The 19706-nt window shown below is 37.1% G+C and overlaps 1 protein-coding gene across 4 annotated transcripts in view; it reads right to left on the reverse strand.

The window, feature by feature from the left end:
* ARHGAP12 (Rho GTPase activating protein 12) overlaps positions 1–19706 on the reverse strand; it is a 121957-nt gene that overhangs the window by 89414 nt on the left and 12837 nt on the right. For 3 of the 4 annotated variants that reach the window (XM_049624778.1, XM_049624776.1, XM_049624779.1), the window contains exons 2-3: positions 13669–13707; positions 10834–11588 (exon numbers count right to left, since the gene is read on the reverse strand). In XM_049624778.1, coding sequence (XP_049480735.1) covers positions 10834–11511 — 678 coding nt within the window. In that variant the 5' untranslated portion in view covers positions 11512–11588; positions 13669–13707. Of the gene's footprint in view, positions 1–10833; positions 11589–13439; positions 13530–13668; positions 13708–19706 lie in introns of all 4 variants that reach the window. The other variant, XM_049624777.1, reaches the window with a different exon arrangement.

Here is a 19706-nt window from a genome sequence, read left to right on the forward strand (position 1 = left end):
CTGATTTTCAACAAAGTTGCCAAGACCATTCAATGAGGGAAAGAAAGTCTTTTCAAGGAATGGTCCTGGAAAAAAAAAATTACGTTGGACCCTTACTTTATACCATACATAAAAATGAACTCAAAATGGATCAAAACTAAATTTATGAGCTAAAACTATTGGGAGAAAATGAAGGACTATCTTCCTGACCTCATATTTTGCGATGGAGATGCACTAAAAGCACTAGCAACAAAGACACTAAAAGCACAAAATTTAAAAAAAATGGGTAAATTGGACTTGATCAAAATTTAAAACTTGTACTTAAAAGCACATTATCAAGAAAATGAGAAGACAACCCACAAAATGGGAGAAGTATCTGCAAATCATGTGGTAGCGGGCTATACCTAGGCTATATAAAGAACTCTTACAACTCAAATAAAAAGACAACTTAATAATGGGCAAAAGATCTGAACAGACATTTCTCCAAGGAAAATACACAAGTAGTCAATGAACCTATGAAAAGATACTCAACATCATTAATCATGAGGGAAATGCAAATCAAAGCCACAATGGAATACCACTTCACACCCACCAGGACAGCTGTGATAAGTCAGATACTAACCAGTCCTAAAGAAGATATGGAAAAATTGGAACCCTCATATATTGCTGGTGGGAATGCAAAACAGTATAGGCACTTTGGAAAATAGTCTGGCAGTTACTCAAACAGTTAAACACTGAGTTACCCTATCACCTAGCAATTCCACTCCTAGGTATTTACCCAAGAGAAGTAAAAACATATACCCACACAAAAACTTGTACACAAGTGTTTATAACAATATTATTCACAGTAGCAAAAAAAAAGGATGAAAACAAGCAAAATGCCTAACAAGTGATGGATAAACAACAGATTATTATTCCACCATAAAAAGGAAAGATGTATTGATACATGCTACAACATAGATGAACACTGAAAACATTACGCTAAGTGAAAGAAGCCAATCACAGAAAAGCACATCTTATATGATTCCACTAAAATGAAACATTCAGAACAGGAAAATTTACAGAAATAGGAAATAGATTAAAGGTTGTTTGGGGCAGGGGTGGATAGAGGAATAGCGAAGTGATAGCTAAAGGGTACAAAAAACTACAAAACTCTAATGGAAAGACATCAAGAGCAAGTCTAAATAAATGAACACATATTCCTTGCCCATGGATTGGAAGACTCAATAGTGTTAAAACATCAATTCTTCCCAACTTGATCTACAGATTCGATATAATTCCAGTCAAAATCCCAATTAACTCTTTTATAGATAACAAATTGAATCTAAACTTAATATGGAAAGGCAAAAGACCTAGAAGAGTCAACACAATACTGACGAATGATAAAGCTGGAAGACATGCACTCCCTAGTTTCAACACTTACTATAAAATTACACTAATCCACACAGCATGTTATTGGCAAAAGAATGACACAAAGATCAATGGAACAAAACAGCCCAGAAATATATCACACACAAATGGTCAACTGACCACTAACAAAGGAACAAAGGCAATTCAACAGAGAAAGGAAAGTCTTTCCGTACATAGTGGGAACAACTGGAGATAGATAGATATATATATATCATATATATATATATATACATATAATATACATATACAATATATATAATATATATAATATATATATACATATATACACACATATACACAAAGAATCTAGACAAAAACTTTACACCTTTCACAAGAATTAACTCAAAATGGGTCACAGACGTAAACATAAAATGCAAAACTATACATATTCTAGAAAACAGAGAAAATCTATATGATCTTAGATTTGGCAATGAGTTTTTGGATACAACAGTAAAAACACGGTCTGGGAGAAAAAAAATTAAATTTTGCACTTTATTAATAAAATTTAAAAATTCTACTCTGTGAAGGTCACTGTTATGAAAATAAAAAGATAAGCTACAGACTAGGAGAAAGTATTTGTAGATATATATAGAGAGATATATACATATATATATATAGAGAGAGAGAGAGAGAGAGAGATCTGATAAAGGATTTGTATCCAAAACATACAAGTGATTTTAGAAAAACCTCCTAAAACTCAACAATAAACACAATTTTAAAATGGGCAAAAGATCTAGACATCTTACCAAAGAAGATAAAAAGACAGCAAAGTAAGCACAGGAAAGGATGCTCAATATCATTTGTCATTGGGGAACACAGATTAAAACAATCAGATCCTACACATCTATTAGAATGACTAAAATCCAAAAAACTAACAATACCAAATGCTGGTTCACCATCTTCATGTTCATGCAGAACAGGAACTCTACTACTGATGGGAATACAAAATGGTATAGGCACTTTAAAAGATAATTTGACAGTTTCTTACAAAGGTAAACATAGTTTTGGGGTGCCTGGGTGGCTCAGTCTGTTAAGCGTCAGACTTTGGCTCAGGTCATGATCTCATGGTTCATGAGTTCAAGCCCCGTGCTGGGCTCTGTGCTGACAGCTCAGAGCCTGGAGCCTGCTACAGATTCTCTGTCTCCCTCTCTCTGCCCCTCCCCTGTTTGTGATTTCTCTCTCTCTCTTAAAGAATAAATACATATTAAAAAAAAAAAAAAGGTAAACATGGTCTTACCATACTATCCAGCAATCTTAGATATTTATCCAAGGTATTACCCAATTGTTCTTAGGTATTTCCCAACTCATCTGAAATTTATGTCCATACAAAAAAACTTCATGCAAATATTTATTGCAGCTTTATTCACAATTGTCAAAAATCGGAAACAACCACCAGTCCAAAAGATGAACGGATAAACAAATTGTGGTATATCCCTACAAAACATTCAGCAATAAAAGCAATGAGCTATCAAGCCATGAAAAGACATGGGTAAGTCTTAAATATACACTGCTAATTAAAGAAGCCAATTGAAAAAGGCTACCTACCTACTGTAGGACTCCAATTAAAAGATACTCCAAAAAAGGCAAAACTACAGAGAGAGTAAAATAATGAGTGGTTGCCAAGAGTGGGAGGGGAGGGAAGGGGAGAGAGGGTGAATAACCGAAGTACAAGGAATTAGGGGGGTGAAACTATTCAGTGTGATACTGTAATTATGGATACACAATAGTATGCATTTGTCAAATCCCACTGAACTTTACAGCTGAAAGAGCAAACCTCAATGTCTCAATGTATGCAATGTTTTAATATAGAAACTCAAGGTGGGGTGGGGAATCCCAAAACAGAAAGCAGAATATGATTTTTTTAAATGTTATAAATGTATGCAGCAACCTCATTAAACTGGGGGGGCGGGGGTGGGTAGGGTGATGATCAAAGAAACTTTGAAAATGAGTCTGTAAAACTAAAATCAAAAAGAACTGAATTTTGGGGTGCTTGGGTGGCTCAGTGAGCTAGCTATCCAACTCTTGATACTGGCTGGGGTCGAGCCCCATGACGGGCTCCACACTGGGCATGGGACCAACTTGGGATTCTCTCTTGCTGCCACTCCCCAGCTTGTGAGCTCCTACTCTCTTGCTTTCTCTCAAAATAAACAAACATTAGGAAACAAAAACAAAAACAACTGGAGCGCCTGGGTGGCTCAGTCAGTTGAGCATCTGACTCTTGGTTTCGGCTCAGGTCATGATCTCACGGTTTCATGAGTTTGAGCCCCGTGTGGGGCTCTGTGCTGGCAGAGCAGAGCCTGCTTGGCGTGCTAGCTCTCTTTCTCCCTCTCTCTGTCCCTCCCTGATTTGTGCTCTTTCTCAAAAATAAATAAAAACTTTAAAAATAAATAAAGTAAAAAAAATAACTGCATATGAAGTACTATATTCTATTTAATGAAGTTCTATCCACAGGGATACAAGTTAACAATTCTGATACTCCTATACACTTATACTTGTATTGAACAATTATGCAAATGGATAGTGGACAATGGAAGCCCCATTTCTCAATGTTGGGGAGGAAGTTTATAGATAAGCAATGATCCATGCAGGAAGAGATTACAGAGTGGAAGACATCAATACGAACCCAGGTTTAGCTCAACATAGATGCAGATGATTACATATGGAAATAATTATAGATTGGGTATATATATGAGTTAGCATATCTATGTTTATTTCCTTGCTCTGTCAGCTCAGAGGGCCTAGAAGCCATGACATCCTAGTAGCATCAGCACACTAACACCCAGAACTTGGTTTCTAATACCATTCTCCAGTTAAAGAAACAAGGGACCCCACGGAGAAATGGCTGATTCTAGGGCTGGGGCATAAAATACAGAGGATGAGCATGGAGCATCCTGAAGTGCCAGCAAGTAAGGAATGGCTAAAACACACATACACACACCTGAAAGAGTTCTCAAAGGCCAAAACTGAAATAATTGAGGAACAAAATATAGTAGTATTGATCATAATGCAAGGTATAAAGAAAAAATCTGTGAGTCTATACAGATATAAATAAATAACTGAATAAATGGTGCAAAACATACAAATTTCTCATATAAAATAATTCCAAATAATTTATGTAGACACTGTACACTCAAAGAGGTAGGGCATAATTCCTCCCCTTCTTATGTATGGGCCACTATAGCAGCTTCCTTCTAAAGACCATGGTATGGAAAGGGAGGGAGAAAAAGAGTAACTTTACAGTGGAAAAATCTGACAATAACAGCTATCAGGTGATCAAGGTCACTATCAACACTGATAAATGATGTTGGTAGTTATTTACCCTTGACAAGATGTGATGAAAATGACATTTTACCTCTGTGTCTTCCTGCCCAAAAGTCTAGAACTACAGTCCAATCATGAGAAAAACATGAGACAAATTACAAAATAGGGTCATTCTACAACACCTGACCAACACTCCTCCAAACTGTCAAGGTCATTATAAACAAGGAAACTCAGAAAAACTATCAAAACCAAGAAGAACCTAAGGACACATAACTACTAAATGTAATGTGGTATTCAGGAAGAGATAAAAAAGAACATTAGATAGAAAATAAAGAACTCCTGAAAAAAGTATGGACTTTAGTTAATAATGTATCAATATTAGTTCATTAATTATGACAAATAAATCATACTAATATGTTAACAACAGTGAAAACTAGGTGTGGGGTATATCAGAAGTCTATAATTTCTTCACAATATTTCTTTAAGTCTAAAGGTGCATTAAAAAAGTTCAAAAGTAAGAATAAAAACAAATCGTGGGCGCCTGAGTGACTGTCAGTGGAGCATGAGACTCTTCACCTCAGGGTTGTAGGTTCAAGCCCCACATTTGGTGTAAAGATTACTTAAAAATATAATCTTTAAAAAAATATATCAACTGTATTTCTATATACTAGTAATGAGTATGTGAATACCAAAATTAAAAACTCAGTATCACTTACAATTGCTCTAAAAAATTTAAATACTTACGTGTAAATACAACAAAACACATACAGGACTTTTACCAAAAACTACAAGACGCTGATGAAAACAAATCAAATTAGATCTAAGTAAGTGGAAAGAGACACACAACATACACAGATTAAAGACACAACATAGTAAAAATGTTCATCTTCTCCAAAATGACATGGAAGTTAATGCACTTCCTATCAAAATCCCAGCAAGATGTTTTATAGATATGGATCAGACTCTTCTAAAATGTATGAGGAAAAGCAAAGGAATTAGAATAGCTGAGTAGTTTCCTGTGGCTGCCGTAAGAACTTAATACAAAGCGGCTTAAAATAACAAAAATTTATTCCTTGCCAGTTGTGGAGGTCAGAAGTCCAAAATCAGTATCACCAGGCTGAAATCAAGGAACTGGCAGGGCTGCACTTCCTCCAGAGTCTCTAGTAAACAATGCTTTCTTTGCCTCTTCCAACATCCGGTGGCTGCCAGTATTCCTTGGCTTGTGGCCACATCACTCATGTTTTCAAGGCCAGCATCTTCAAATCTCTCTGTGCTCCATCTTCACATAGCCTTCTTTTTTGTGTGCGATGCCCCCTCTGCTCTTCTCTTGTAAGGACATTTGTGATTACATGCAGGGTCCAGGAGAATTTCTTCATCTCAAAATCCTTAACTTAATCTTATCTGTATAAAGATCTTTTTCTTAAAAAAGAAATGTTCCAGGGATTAGGATCTGATATCTCTGGTGAATATCATTTAGCCTACTACAATAACTAAAACAATTTTGAAGAACAAATTGGGAGGAATCAGTCTACCAATTTTAAGACATATTATATAGCTACTGTAATCAACGATGTCTGAGAGGTGCCAGGTAAGCATCTGACTCTTGGTTTCGACTTGGGTCATGATCTTGCAGTTCTGTGGGTCTGAGCCCCACATTGGGCTCTGCACTGACAGAGTGGAGCCTGCTTGGGATTCTCTCTTCCTCTCTGCCCTTCCCCCACTCACCCTCTTTCAAAATAAATAAAATTAAATATTAAAAAAAATCAAGGATGTCTGATATTAGAGTACGGAAAGACACATATATGAGTGAAACACAATAGAGGATCCAGAAATAGATCCATACAAATATGGCCTACTGATTTTTCACAAAGATATAAAAGCAGTTTACACACACACACACCCTCTGGAGAACCCTGACTAAACTAGCTATGCTGTTAAGAGTATAAAAAGACAAACTATAGACTGGGAGAAAATATTTGCAAACCATGTATCTGGCAAATGACTAGTATCTAGACAATATAAAAAACTCTCTACACTCAAGAGTACAAAAACAAACAGTCCAATTAAAAAATGGGCAAAAGATATGAAGGACATTTCAATTAAAAGGATCTATTGATGGCAAATGAGCATATGAAAAGATGTTCAACATCATTAGCTGTTAAGAAATGCAAATTATAATCACAAGATATTATTACACACCTTTCAGAATGGCTAAAAAAAAAAACAAAACCAAAAAACAAAAACAAAAAAACAGTGCAACATCAAATGCTAGTGAGCATGCAGAGAAACTGGATCACATATATTGCTGGTAGGAATATAAATGGTACAGCCACTCTGGAAAACAGTTTAGCAGTCTCTTTAAAAAATTAAACACACATCTACCATAACATTAGCAATACTCATGGGCACTTATGCCAGACAAACAAAAAGTTATGTTCACTCAAAAACCTGTGCAGAAATGTTTATATATAGCAGCTTTGTTTACAACAGCAGAAAACTGGAAACCTAGATTTTCTTCAATGGGTTAATGGTGAAACAAAGTGTGGTACATCCATATCACAGAATACTTGTCAACAACAAAAACAGCGAACACTGATACAGTTACCTGGATCAATCTCCAGAGAATTACGCTGAATGAATAAGCCAACCTCATAGCATATGATTCCATTTATATAATATTCTTGAAATGACAAAATTATAAAGATGGAGAACAAATTAGTAGTAACCAGGGTTAAGGAGGGATGGGGATGGGAGGAAAGAGGATGTGGTTATAAAAGGGCAATATAAAGGATCCTTGTGGTGATGGAAATGCTCAGTATCTAGATTGTACAAATGACAATATCTTTTTTTTTTTTTTAACGTTTATTCATTTTTGAGAGACAGAGCATGAGCAGGGATGGGGCAGAGAGAGGAAGACACAGAATCTGAGGCAGGCTCCAGGCTCTGAGCCATCAGCACAGAGCCCAATGCAGGGCTGAAACTCATAAACTGCAAGATCATGACCTGAGCCGAAGTCAGTCGCTCATCCAACTGAGCCACCCAGGCGCCCCACAAATGACAACATCTTGATCGTGATAGGACAGTATAGTTTTGCAACTGGATAGAGGACACAAGGGAATCTCTCTGTATTATGTCTTACAACTGCTTTTATGAATCTACAAGCATCTCAAAATGAAAAGTTTAATTAAAGCAGATTGACCAATGACACTATAAGTCAGAAAAATGACAATCTCCTAGAAGACACATGAGGGGCAGGGGAGCAGCTCAAGGTTACAGAGGTGTATACGTAAGTCAAATCCATCAAGCTGTGCATTTAAGACTGCTGCAATTTACACACTTGATTGTATGCTCTGCCTCAGTAAAAGATTATTTTAAATTGTCATATGATTATTAATCTTGTTCACCATGATGATGGCATTGGCTGTGTATGAATGTTTTCAATTGTCTGTAAATTTATTTACCTGAGTACCTTTTAGCAGAAGCAGTTTAGGTAGAATGGTGGAGCTAGAAGTCCTACTAGAATGGGTTAAGGAGTGAGTGAGAAACAACAAAATGCAGAGAAGCAAATACATACAACTCTTCCCGGGAGTTGTCAATAAAAGAAAAGGGTGATAAAGTGATACTCAGAGGGGAAGGTATTATTGAAGTGCTTTACTAAAATGTGAAAAACACGAGATTTAAATGAGGGAGAAAACATGGTAAATAATCAACCACATGAGCACAATGCTGCATAATATTTAGCAGATATGGAGGGGAGAAGAGAGACAATGCTTGCACCACACAAGGCGAAAGGGGACTGCTGATACAGGTGTACCTATAGATTTGATGGTGGAAATAATAATAGAAATAACAACAACAACAGCTCTATTTTACTGAATACTTACTATGCTAGCCAGCCCCAACATGGACCCCAATGATCCTCATCTCCTGATACACATACCCTTTATGGTCTCCTCCCACACAGAATAGAAGTGAGATGTGTAATTAATAGGAAATGACAATGTATGACTTCTAAGACTGGCATAAAAGACAATGTAGCTTCTACCTTGCTCTGTCTTGGACTGCTCCTGAGGGAAAGCTGGTCTACAACACAAGCACCTGTGAAGAGGCCCAACTAATTTCATGTGAGTGAACCATTTTAGAGGCAGCTCCTCCAGCCCAAGCCAAGCCTTCACAAGACTACAACCTCATGAGACCCTGTGCCTTTAAAACCAGTCATTTAACCGGCTTCTGAGTTATGGACCACAGAAACTCTGAGAAGATGTTACAGTTTTAAGCCACTAGACTTGGGAGGAATTTATTAAATAGCAATAGATACATAATGTACTTATACGCAAAGCATAGTTGTAAGCATATTAGATATAGTAGCCCACTTAATCCTCAACAACCCTGTGATCCCATTTTAAAATGAGGAAACTGAGACACAGAGGTTAAGCACTTTGCCCCAATTATGGCAGAGCTGGTAAGTGGTATGGAATCAGATCCAAATCTAAAGCCAGTGCTATTAACTGCTGTGCAATACATCCTCCCCACAGCTGAAGCATTTCCATCCTAAAGCTTTTATTTAGGCTACAGACTAATAGAAGGTAATAGAAGGTAAAGTTATTTGACCTAAGAGAGCAGGGAAAAGCAGGTGAATGAGAGAAATGATAAAGTTTTGAAATACTTGTCATGAACAGTTAGGAAAAGGACCTGCTAGAGAAATTTAGCAGGATTTCCAAGCAGTGTTAAGGGCTCAGGAGAGGTCAGGAGCCATGAACTTCCATGCAGTGAATTTAAGATGACCATAATGAAGAGAACACAGGATTGCTGGGATACATAAATATAAAACATACCGTGAACTGTGATGGCTATCAGTAATAGAAAACGCATCTTTCCCAAGTCCCGCTAGTTCAAAAAGAAACTATGAACAGAAAAATTCCAGGAAACACTGTATATCCTATGTCAAAGTATCTCATAAAGACTGAAGAAATAGAAGCCTCCTAAGACACATGATGGTAAACTGGCAGTGCTACTTCATTAACTGCCCTGATCTCAAACATCAGAAATTTTTCTAGAGAATCTTCCCTTTTCCATTCAAAATGTCACAAAAAAATTAAAAGCTATAGTAAGAACAAACTAGTTCCATCAGAGTCAGACCACATCTAAGACCAGCCTCACAATTACTGACTTAACTTGATGAATAAATCTTACAACAGAGCTTTAGACCAAAAATTTATCAATTTACAATTTCACTTAAAATTAGACTTCTCCAGGGTACCCGGGTGGCTCAGTCAGTTAAGCAAACTACTTCAGCTCAGGTCATAATCTCCCAGTTCATGGGTTCAAGCCCTGCATCAAGCTCTGTGCTGACAGCTTGGAGCCTGAAGCCTGCTTCAGATTCTGTGTCTCCCTCTCGCTCTGTCCCTCCCCCACTCATTCCATCTCTCTCGCTCTCTCTCTCTCAAAAATAAATAAAACATTAAAAAAATTTTTTTTTAATTAGACTTATCCAAATACATTCAAGTTTTGATTTCATGCAATTGCTTTTAATTTTATTTCACTTTACATGACAAGCTGGCATAAACTAATCTCAAAATAAAGTTGGATAAGGAGGAAAAAAATCAAATCACTGACACACAATCTTTTTCAGGCCAATGCTCCATGCAAACAAGTGTGTATATTTAAGCACTTAAGACACCAAAGTGCATGAATGAAGGCAAAGATTTGTCAGCTAGTTTTTAAATATTAGAGGTTAATAAACAAGTTTTAAAGAACAAGAGTTAGCAGCTAACATTCCAGTGACACCTTTCCTCATATTCCCACTATTACCTGAAAACTTATCACAAATAAGCCAAATGAGTACAATTAGAAAACAAAGTTGGTCTAGTAAAAGAAATATCACTGGGTAAGTAAATCCTTTCTACCCTATGCATTATCAATAGTGAAGACCAAAAAAAACTTTTCCACACTTGAGGCAGGTCTAGTCCCACAAAGGTACGAGAACTATGGAAACCATAAGGCCAACCTTTATGAACTCTACAAGTTATTACACTATTCTCCACCTCATTTAGTCAGGATAGAACCTATTCTAATAACAAAGCAAAATGAACAATGCCTAACTCCTACAAAGATTTTAATTAAAATCTGCAATATTTTTGTTATGGTAGTACAAGTGCTCCATCATTCTACTTTTCATCTTACCCTTATCTGCTCAGTGGAGCTGCTGCTAAGTTCATCACCAGATTCAGAATCCTGATGTACTCTTTCTGAGCCTTCTCCTGCTGAATCACAAGACTGTTCCTGGGAGAAGCTAGTTTTCTCTATGTCCAAGAACTCCGGGCCGGGAAAGTGACCAAATAAGCGCGTCCTATTCTGGCCAGAAACTTTAGGAGAATGTGAATCACTGTTAAACTTTCCATTATTATGGGTCAGGTCCAGGCTTAGGTTCACAGTCTGACATGGATTACAGTTGGGTCCAAAATTCTGATTGGCATCACGAATAAGACCTGTTCCTTGAACAGACGATGACGGCTTTCCAAAGCTCGAAAGCTCAGGCAATTTGTTCACATTTTCTGTTGATCTCTGAAGATGAAGACTCTGTATCATTTTCATAGAATTATTTGGCAGTCCAACTGCCTGTTTAACAGGTGGCATGAGAGCTTTACGGGTGACCTCCTTGACATACTGAGCTGGCACATAAAAGGCTTTGGAGTTCTCATCTGGTTTGACTTGCCACCAGTCGTCATTGGTCTTTTTCACCAAGATGTATCGTTCTCCTTGTTTTATCACGATCTTTCTGTCCTTAGCTTCATATTCATAATCATATTCCACTTCAATATACACTTGTCCTGGAATAGTCTTCCCACTTCTGTCAGCCATTTTTATTCAATAATGTTCACCTCTCAAACAGGATGGTATGCCACATTATGGCTTTATGCCTTGTTGGATTAATACAGCTATTTTTATTTAAATGGAAGAAGAGAATAAAGAAAAAGTTAACACATCCTGGATTTTTAATATTTATCCAAAAGCATCATATAATCAAGGTATTTAAAGAATACTACCAGGGCGCCTGGGTGGCTCAGTCGGTTACACGCCCGACTCTTGACTTCGGCTGAGGTCATGATCTCACGGTTCATGAGCTGACAGACTGTGCTGACAGCACAGAGCCTGCTTGGGATTCTCTCCCTGTCCCTCTCTCTGCCCCCTACCCTGCTAACATGGGAGTGCACTCTTTCCTTCTCAAAATAAATAAATAAACAGTTTTAAAAAATATTACCTTCACCCTCCAAAAAGTAAACATGTGTCTAATATCATATGTATTTTCCTACATTAAAAACATCCATTCTAACTGTAATCTACATTTTCCAGTCATTTATAAGCAAAACCAAACCAATTACTGGAACAGTAAATATCCTAACCAGCCAGACAGAAAAAAATAATAATAAATAAGAGGTGAGAATTTTCCTTCTTTTCATGACTACCTAAAACCTCCTTCACTTTCTTAGAAAGGCTCACTAATATAACAAATACATCTTAGGCACTTACCAAGAGCCAAGAACTGAGCTAGGTTCACTTATCTAAGTCCTTCTTTGAAGCTGGAACTGAATTTCAGTAACCCTGTACTATTTTCTAAAATGGTCAAGAGTATTAATGTGCTTTAAAAAATTATCCAATTATATGAGTTTCGTCTAACATAAATGGATAAAAAGGAGAATACTGTTATTTCCAAAGTACGCACATGAAGAAAACAAAACTCCTAGTTTACTTTGTTTCCATGTTGTACCTCAGGAGGGTCACAATCCTTGTCAGGCTGAATCCCACAAATGGAAATAAATAACCAGTCTTATAATTTTTTTTTTGAGAGACAGAGAGCAGGAGCTGGTAGGGTGGGTGGGAAGGGGGAGAGGAGGGGGTGGGAGAGGGAAAGAATCTTCAGCAGGCTCCATGCATAGCACAAAACCCGAAGTGGGGCTCCATTCCATGACTCTGGGATCATGACCTGAGCCAAAAATCGAGTCAGACTGAGCCTGCCCAGGTGCCCCTGATCTTTTTATTTATAAATGTTAAAAATTCTTACCCCCTCTACCACTCAAAGTCTGTTGCAGAATGAGTTCTAACTTGGCTTGAGAAATCTAGGGATTCACTTTTATTTCTATATCAATTCCAAAATACTTTAGTACTTCATAGAATACAGTATTCAAGCTTCAAAGTGATCATAGCATCTCGATATTACTACAACTCAAGTACCAACTGCTGTAGGATGAACTGTGTTCCCCAAAAAAGGTATGTTTAAGTCATAAACCCAGGACCTATGAATGTGACCTTATTTGGAAATAGGATCTTTGCAGATGTAATCAATTTAAGATGAGGTTACATGTCATTAGGGTAGGACCCAAATCCAATGACTGGTGTTTTTATAAGGAGAGGGGGATCTGGAGGCAGAGAAAGGAAACACATAGAGGAAAAACTACGTGAAGTCAGAGGCAGAAAATGGAGTGAGGCAGCTATAAGCAAGGAACCCCAAGGACACCCAGCAGCTACCAGAAGATAGAGGCAAAGAAAGTCTTTGCTAAAGCCTTCACAAATGGAGGACAACCCTGCCTTTATTTGGGACATCTAGCCTCCAGAACTGGGAGAGAATAAGTTTCTATTGTGTTAAGCCACCCAGTGTGTGGCACTTTGTTATTGCAGCCCTAGGAAACTAATATTAACCCAAGGCTCAAGGATCCTAAGGCAAAGCTAAGCAATTCTGAATACCAAGATACACCACAAATGTGTAAACCTAAGGTCCCATGATAACCTACCAATTCTCTTCAGCACCCAAACGCTGGGCATAGTATTACTGGGTGCTGTATGTACAGTAACAATCATTTCCTTGAGGACATTTTTCTTCTCTGTAATAGATAAAGCCCATAAGTCCAGATGATAAATTAGTGACACAATTTCAGTAACTAAAACTTTTACTTTCTGGACAAAGTGCTTGGATAACAAATTTAATAATGTTTTGAAAAAGATTAAAAATAAAAAACTTACCTTAAAGGAAGAAATAAATATCCAGTATTTCATTTAAACCTATAAAAAAATAATAAAGTTCATTAACTTTAACCAGGATTGCTTTAAGAAGGCTAATAATATTGTTCATGATTTAGAATAGCTGCGATGTGTTGCTCACATTTTTATAACAGCTCTATGAAACAGTACAATTTTATATCTCAAGACTGTTCCACACCACCCTCCAAACGTGGACAAATACAAGGTATGCTTCACCACTGCCCCTCCTACTTCACTCTCACATGGTTTCAATTTCATTTCTGCCCCTTATTTTTTATTCTAACAAATATCTTTAAAAATTTTTAATAATATGAAAGCAACCTTTGTAAAATTGTTAAAATGACAGAACTGGTTTTCAAGTTTATGGTACTGAATGGATAAAGAGAATGACAACAAACACTCCAAGCTATTGGGAGTCCTAACATGTTTCCCCACAGATTACTTACTAATTATAAATAGACGAATACACCTTTACAACAGAGAAATCTGGCAGTCATGAGCTTAACCAAGTGATCAAATGCAGTAACACCAACAGTGGGACAACCTTGATGATATATGCCTCCTAATGTGATGTACACAATGTTGCCTAAGTTGTATTCTTGTCAAAAACATGCTAAATCTTGTTAATTGTCAAGAAACAATTAATTCCAAAGTCTAAGACATTCTATTAGATAACAGACCTGAACTCTTCAAGAAATACAATTTCATGGAAAAATGAATAAGGGAGGAAGAGTCTTCTAGATCAAAAGAGATTATTGGACCACAACAACAAAATCCACTTGGTATTTTAGTAGGTACCTAAAACTTACAACATGCAAAACCTACTTCCTATCTCTATCCCACCCGAGCCCCACCAGATCTGCATGGTCTTTCCAATAGCAGTAAATAGAAAGTCTAACCTTCCAAATGTTCAGCCTTTACTTTCATGCGTTACCAGGACATTAGTCAGTATGTGCTTTAATCCTTTTACCTACATAAAAGTTTTTCACTACAACTTTTTAAAATTCCACACTGAAATACTTCTCCTCAGGTGATTTTTTTTTTCTTTTGCTTTCCAGGAAGTAATAAAGTAACTTAAGCAACACCTCTAAGCTCATACATACCATAAGCAGTCAGGTATTTATCCGCAGCAATGAAGAAAAGGAAAGTATGAAGAATAACAAGAAAACTGTATGTTACGCTAGTAGGAGAGAGGCTGGGCAGTGGGGACCAACAATAGGTTAAAAGCCAATCCATGCTCAGTCCCTTTCACTGCCAGGCTTTATGACTACACCCTGCCCTGTGACTACAAAGATAAATATGAAGGAGAAGTTAGAGAGAAAGATGAAGTAGTCAGTTCACTATGTTCAACATGAGACATGCAATCTAAAGTTTAAAAAAAAATGAGACTGGGAGAACAAAGAAGATGGAGAAGTAGCCAAAAGACTTCTACATAGAAAAAGAAATTGGATATCAAGGCAGACAACATGAACAGGAGTAGACACATGGGATAAGAATAGGGGAAATGGAGCTGACATAGTTTTCTAGTTATAATACTGGGGTGGTGAGGTGGGGAATGAAACTGGGAAGCCCCTAAGAGAGACTATTAAAATTATAAACTTCTAGAAAGTCACATAGCAGGAATTATGTATCACAACCCAAGGTCTAGGAAAAGTTACATAAAATAAAAAAGAGGAAAGCCTTATTTTAAGTTATGGATTCAAAGAAAATTAAAATAATTATGGGGTAGCTCTAAAAACTGAGATCTAAGTGAAAATTATCTGCAAGTATATTGCCTAATTTTATTTAAAAACATAAGCTATATTAAAACAAACATTTATCTTTTTCTCTACTCTCCAAACTTGTGGATTCTTCTCTTTAGATAGGTTAAGCACTGTTTATCCTGCTATTTTACCCTCTCAAGTATTTTGATTTGAATCTTACTCATCCAACTATAATGCTCTGAGCACAGCTCTCCTCGAACTGAAATACATTCTGTACTCATCACCACACTCCCCCATCCACACTCATCACACACACACATCTTAAAACTAAGTACCCAACCACCAATTTATATAAAGTTTTTGCATATCTACTGACCCAGTACCAACCACTGCTTTACTCGGCAGTTTCAACAACACCCATGTAGGCTTTCCATGACTCTTACCAGTTTTCTTCCTCATGTTTCAACAAGAACAGATATATACAACTCCTTACATCTTTTACTTCTCTTCTTCCACGTCAGCTTCAGAACTTTCTACCATGCTATTTTAAAATCTAATAGCCTCTTCCTTTCTGTCTGCCTTTTTTTTTCCCCCTCATTTTCTTTCCCACGGCAAATTACACAGCTCAGCACATGTTATCTTCCTCCCCCGGGACATCTGTTTTAATCAACTACATCTCTCAGCATGGTATCTTTACTAGGTATATCAAAAAAGTAAACAAATGAACACAATCTTAAGAGAAATACAGTAAATGCATCCATAATTAATGAGTCTATAATTTTAGGGGGATGAGTCTACAATTTAAATCTAACACATATATGTACAATGAATATAGCAATTATAATGCCATGAGCAACAAAATATTAATATAGCCTCACGTGCATAAATATTAACCAACTTTGGAGCACCTGGGTGGCTCAGTCGGTTAAGCATCTGACTTTGGCTCACGTCATGATCTCGCGGTTCGTGAGTTTGAGCCCCACGTCAGGCCTGGAAGTGGCCTGGAGCCCACTTCTGATTCAAAGTGTCTCCCTCTCTCTGCCCCTCCTCTGCACATGCTCTGTCTCTCTCTCATTCTATCAAAAAGAAACAAACATTAAAAAAAAAAAAAAGAAACCGGGGCGCCTGAGTGGCTCAGTCGGTTAAGCGTCCGACTTCCACTCAGGTCATGATCTTATGGTTTGTGAGTTCAAGTCCTGCGTCGGGCTCTGTGCTGACAGCTCAGAGCCTGGAGCCTGCTTCAGATTCTGTGTTTCCCTCTCTCTCTGCCCCTCCCCCACTCATGCTCTGTCTCTGTCTCAGAAACAAATAAACATTTAAAAAAATTTAATTTTTTTTTAACGTTTTTATTTATTTTTGAGACAGAGAGAGACAGAGCATGAATGGGGGAGGGGCAGAGAGAGAGGGAGACACAGAATCGGAAGCAGACTCCAGGCTCTGAGCCATCAGCCCAGAGCCCGATGCGGGGCTCGAACTCACGGACCGTGAGATCGTGACCTGAGCTGAAGTCGGATGCTTAACCGACTGAGCCACCCAGGCGCCCCTAAAAAAATTAAAAAAAAAAAAGAAACCATTTAAAAATATAAGTAAATATTAACCAACTTAAAAAGTACAATTTAGGCCACTTTTTTTTGACATGAAGCCCTCCACGTAGTTTTGAAAGTACTTGTTTAAAATGAATAATCTCCCTAAAAAATTAAAAATAAATAAAATGAACAATTCGTAAACAGGCCTCTACTGAAGAAATCAGTTAAATGTAATGAGCACAATAAAATAGTTAAGGACAATTCCAGCATTAAGTTCTAGCATAAAGAATTATACCAGCAAATAATTTTTTATTTATTTATTTTTTTTTTAATTTTTTTTTTTAACATTTATTTATTTTTGAGACAGAGAGAGACAGAGCATGAACAGGGGAGGGTCAGAGAGAGAGGGAGACACAGAATCTGAAACGGGCTCCGGGCTCTGAGCTGTCAGCACAGAGCCTGATGCGGGGCTCGAACTCACAGACCGTGAGATCATGACCTGAGCCGAAGTCAGCCACTTAACCGACTGAGCCACCCAGGCTCCCCAATAATTTTTTAAATTGTACACTTGCACAACAAAAAAATCATAGGCCACTTATCAGGCACTTAGAGTTTTTCACAATGCATGACACCTGTTTTCTAATAATAAAAACGTGTAGGATGTAAGACATTTCTTTAGGCCTAAAGAAGAGAAGAAAAATATAGTGATTAATATTATCAACTATATTGGCCATGAAGAAATAGCAAAAACAGGGACAGAAGAAGGATACAGGAAATATTTGGGTAACTGGAAAGCAGGAGAGAACACAAACATAGAGTAGTAAAAGAAATTTAAAAACTGAGATTTAAATCTGAAAGAATAATGAGGAAACAACAAAGCATTTGAGGAAGCAAGCATTTTTTACTAAAAATTACATTTGCATAGGGTATTTTAGAATGATTCGTGCCATAAAGTCTTAGTCAGAAATAAGGGTGGACGGGGGCGCCTGGGTGGCGCAGTCGGTTAAGCGTCCGACTTCAGCCAGGTCACGATCTCGCGGTCCGTGAGTTCGAGCCCCGCGTCAGGCTCTGGGCTGATGGCTCGGAGCCTGGAGGCTGTTTCCGATTCTGTGTCTCCCTCTCTCTCTGACCCTCCCCTGTTCATGCTCTGTCTCTCTCTGTCCCAAAAATAAATAAAAAACGTTGAAAAAAAAATTAAAAAAAAAAAATAAGGGTGGATGTAATAACTTCTTGGATTGTTACAAGAATGGAGAAAATACTCTAATTTAAAAGGGAAGAAATATGATATTGGGTTTTACAATGAGTTTTTAGTTATACCACCAAATATACAATCCATGAAAGAAAAAAAATAGGAGTTTATTAAAATTAAGAACTCCTTTGTGGCAGACACTGCTAAAAGAATGAAAACACAAACCACAAACAAGGAGAAAATATTTTCAAAATACATACCTGATTAAGGACTAGTGTCCAAAATATACAAAGAATTCTTAAAAGTCAATAAAAAGAACCTAACATTTTAAATGGAAAAAGAATCTGAAAAGACAAATCATGAAAAAAACCAGACAAATGACAAATAAGCACATGAAAAAGTGCTCATCATGCCATTAGGGAATTACAAATTAAAACAAGACACCACAGCACACCTCTTACAATAGCTACAATCCAAGAAAAGCTGACAACACAAGAGCTAGTGAGGATGTAGAGCAACAGGAACTTTCATTCACTGCTGGTAGGAATGCAAAATGGTTCGGCTACTTTGAAGACAGCTTAGCAGTTTCTTACAAAGCTAAACATAGTCTTGCCATACGATCTAGCAATCACACTCCAAGGTATTTACCCAAATAAGTTGAAACCTTATGTCCACAAAAAGTCCTGCAGGCAAATGTTTACAGCAGCTTTATGTATCACTGCCAAAACCCGGAAGCAACAAAGAAATCCTTCAATAGGACAAAGCATAAACCAACTATGTGTGAGACATCCACACAATGGAATATTCTTCAGTGATAAAAATAAGATATCAAGCTAAGAAAAGATACAAACTAATCTTAAATATATTTTGCAAAGCAAAAGAGGCCAGTCTGAAAATGCTACACACTGAATGACTTCAATTATACCACGTTCTGGGAAAGTCAAAACCATACAGACAGTAATTGCCAGGACGGGAGGAGGAGACGGAGGGTTCCACAAGCGAAGCACAGGGGATTCTTTTAGGTCAATAAAACTATTTTGTATGATACTGTAATGGTGGGCGTAAGACAATGTACACGTCAAAAGCCATTAATCTTTATAACACAAATAATGAACTTTAATGTATGCAAATTTTAAAAATTCATTTAGGCAGTTGGGGGAATGCCAGGATTTCCCAGGAAAGCAGATTAAGACAAGATAGTCTAATAGTATGACAAATGCATGGAACAACCTCACTGAATGGATGGAGGGTGGGAAGAGGATGCTGATCTAACTTATTTTGAAAATAAGTGAAGTTTGTAAGAATATAGGCAAAGGAATTGAACATAAATACTGTATTCTAACTTGATAAAAAACACATCCCATGGGGGTACAAGTCAAAAATTCTGATACAGCCATATTTGTGTATTGTAACAAAATAATTAATTAAATGGAATATGGATGATAGGAACCAGGTTTCTCAGTGATGGAGTGGAAATTTATAATCATGGGGAAAAGACTAGAATATCCATGGATTAAACTTGGAAACATCAATACGAACTCATTTTTAGCTTACTACGGATAAAATAACAAAGGTGATTCTGTAATGGACAGAAAACACGAA

This window comes from Panthera uncia, chromosome B4 (assembly GCF_023721935.1).
Source record: "Panthera uncia isolate 11264 chromosome B4, Puncia_PCG_1.0, whole genome shotgun sequence".
NCBI classification, from domain to species: domain Eukaryota; kingdom Metazoa; phylum Chordata; class Mammalia; order Carnivora; family Felidae; genus Panthera; species Panthera uncia.